The sequence below is a fragment of the Nicotiana attenuata genome, unplaced genomic scaffold (assembly GCF_001879085.1).
Source record: "Nicotiana attenuata strain UT unplaced genomic scaffold, NIATTr2, whole genome shotgun sequence".
In the NCBI taxonomy this organism is placed as follows: Eukaryota; Viridiplantae; Streptophyta; class Magnoliopsida; order Solanales; family Solanaceae; genus Nicotiana; species Nicotiana attenuata.
Genome location: NW_017670538.1, coordinates 419999 through 423068, shown reverse-complemented (window position 1 = coordinate 423068; position 3070 = coordinate 419999). Strand labels below are relative to the sequence as shown.

Sequence of the window (3070 nt, the reverse complement as noted above, 5' to 3'; positions counted from 1 at the left end):
GCTCGAGGACTAGCAATGAATTAAGTGTGGGGTGTTGATAATAGGCTAAAAATAGGTAATTTGGCGATTGTTTATGCTCCCGCTTAGTTAAATTCCAATGTCATAATATGGTTAATTGATTAAAAATGGGCTCTAATTGTGAATTGTATACATTGCAGGATGAGGAGCCTACGTGATGCCTTAAAGTTGTGATTGGAACTATTTTGGAGCAAGAAAGACCCTTCGGAGATGAGTACACTTGAAGACGAGAAAAAGAAGTGAGGAAACAAAGTACTGGGCTAGCGCGCCCAGATGCGCGCCCGCGCTAATTTTAGCGCGCCCTGAACAGAACATCTGCCAACTAGCGCGGTCAGATGCGCGCCCATATGCGCGACCGCGCTAGTCCAAATTTCGAAAATCGTTTGTCAGGGGTATAATTGGAAATCTAGAGGAAACCCCACTTAACCTATATAAAGTCAAGCTCGCCCAAGGATTATTTATCAAGGTTTTTCATAGTCTAGTGGAGGNGCTTATAGGAAGATGTTACCTGACAGTAACCCAAATCAAAGTTGTAGAATGAGTAAGTCAGCAGTATATCACGCAAATATTTAATGTTTGGGCTGTCATCCTCATCATAGAATGAAATTGACCGATCAGTCCTCACCTTGCAGATCAAATAAGAAAGAACAATGGAAGAAAGAAGAATAAAATATCAGTTTTTCCCCTTATAATAAACATAATAATAACCAATAATAGTAGTTTTAGTAGTATCACTGATTGTGAATTGCAAGGATGAAAAGAGCATCTAGGTTCTCAAACAAAAAACATTTACAGGCCCGTGAAAATAGATAAATTTGACACATACCACATCTTTTTCAATAAGGCCTTTCCTCTCTCGAAATTTTGTAAATCTTCTAGCCTGCTCCTTAGAGATGCTCTGCAGAGAGAAGGTCAGCGCAGATAAGATTGGAAACTAATTTTTTAGCAAAAGATATCTGAAAGAGACTTTCTTGTCTTGGCTCCTCCTGGACAATAGGAAAACATAGGGATATACTTCCCACATGAAAAATCATATCTAAAAGATAAATGATTTAATTCATCTGATCCTTCACATGAAACTAGGATTTCACATTATTGAATGAACTCCCGGAACAAAGTTCCGGGGAATCAACTTTTTCCAAGATCCTGGATGATCTGTTTGGAGTCTCCCATAAGAAAAGCGTCAGAAAGTATTTTAATCTCCAGCAACACTTATAATTGTGTTCATTCTTAATTAACTATGATCAATCACTATATCCATTAGTAAACCAGGTTATGGCAGCATCAACATGGAAATCAGTCTTAATAAGCAATCTGTATTTTGCAAAATGAAAGGCGAACCCTCAAATATCAAAAAGGCAAGTGTCGGAGACCTTAAACTTACAAGAGCAACAAAACAAATGTAAGAAGAAAAGGATCTTATTGCACCTAATGTGATCTAAAATTTAAACTATCGCACACTCATACGTTCTAAGAAACAGCATTTTACTAATTGAAGGAGGACATCAATAAAGATTGACTAAATAAGGAATCAGGACCATTTTACTTTTGAAACCCCTCCCCCACAGTGAGAATATGACAAACCTTCCACTGGTTTTTTATCGTTTCGTATTCCGACTTTCTGACAGACACAAGGTATTCCCTCTCCGCATAAGTTGAATCATATGAATGATATCCCAACAGAAATCGCCACACCTGCCATAAGGACATATAAGTATATTCATGCTCATAGAGACGGACGAAGAGTGGGGTTGACCTGTACAAGGACAGACCTCTTTACGTAGACCTTGTTCGACTCCTCCGTAAAATATCCTCTTTCTTACTGCTTCCGAGTCTGTGACTCTACCTTCACAATCCAGGAAAGAGGACCACTGCATGAGGAGTAAAACATGAGGAACTTAGTTGTAAATGCAATAAAAACAATAGGCCAACATAGCGAAAACCCACAATATGTCATAATCCATGCAAATTTACAAATATAGATGTCGTCGAAGACACACCAATGTGCAGTATTTGACAAAAGCCGAAGGTAAGCCTTGCCAATGGATTAGCATTCTCAGATAATCATGCAAAGGAAATAACACACATTAAGATAGAATTGTATTGGACATATATCTGCCCTACTGAACGCAAATTGTGGAAATGGATCATATAGACCTTTTTCTGATAAAGGTAACAGTATATTCATCAACACAAAGCTTGTGTTGGAAATCACAATTACCAAAAAAAAAAAAGAAGGAAGAGACCTATTTACATCTGTCCAAGATTCTTCTTACAAGGACTCTAATAAAGTCTCAGTTTCAACTACGCAAAATTCTTTACACCAAAAGTAAAAGGACAAAATACAGATGAGCTTAATTTTCAGTAAAAGAACTCCTACAGTTGAGCTTAATTTTCTGTAAAGAACTCCTACGACGAAATGGGTCATATAGACTTGACTCTCTAATTGTGATAAAGACAATTGCTCTATTATAATAAATACTCTCACTGAATGACAATTTATTAGACATTAAAAGATTTTTTTTGAGCTTAAAGATGCATTAACATTTGCCCAAGCTGTTTTTCCCGGGAAAGATTTGTGGTGCAAATAATACACATACAACAACATATATACACATAACAGTATCGAAAGTTGAAAGAACTAAACAATCTCAACAGAAAAATCACAAGAACCAATATGTTTTACGTCTTGCATTTCAAAAGGTCACAAGTCAAAACTAAAACACACAGATCTCAAAATTACTAATTCAAAATATTTGAGAAGAATAGCTTTAGACATGGATAGAACTACCTCCAAGAATTTATTTATAGATGCAGCATTGCAAGAGATCGTCTATCTCAAAACTAGTTCAACTTCTAATATGCTTAGTCTTTACCAATGACATCAAATGTCATAAGAGTTCAAAAGTTGGATTCCAAAGCGAGTCACTAAATTGATTTCTTAAGAGACACAATCCCCCCCCCCTCCCCTTACTTTTTAAGTAGGACATGACTCGACCCTAATATTGTTCAGACTAAAACGTGGTCCTGTAATTATTTAGTCGTTAGTAAC

General features: G+C 36.6%; 1 protein-coding gene across 1 annotated transcript in view; it reads right to left on the bottom strand.

Annotated features, from left to right (window-relative positions):
* Window positions 1–496: 496 nt before the first annotated feature.
* LOC109240697 (TBC1 domain family member 17-like) overlaps window positions 497–3070 on the bottom strand; it is a 12020-nt gene continuing 9446 nt past the window's right edge. The window contains exons 9-12 of the mRNA XM_019407366.1: window positions 1791–1889; window positions 1603–1713; window positions 845–916; window positions 497–643 (exon numbers count right to left, since the gene is read on the bottom strand). Coding sequence (XP_019262911.1) covers window positions 497–643; window positions 845–916; window positions 1603–1713; window positions 1791–1889 — 429 coding nt within the window. The remainder of the gene's footprint in view (window positions 644–844; window positions 917–1602; window positions 1714–1790; window positions 1890–3070) is intronic.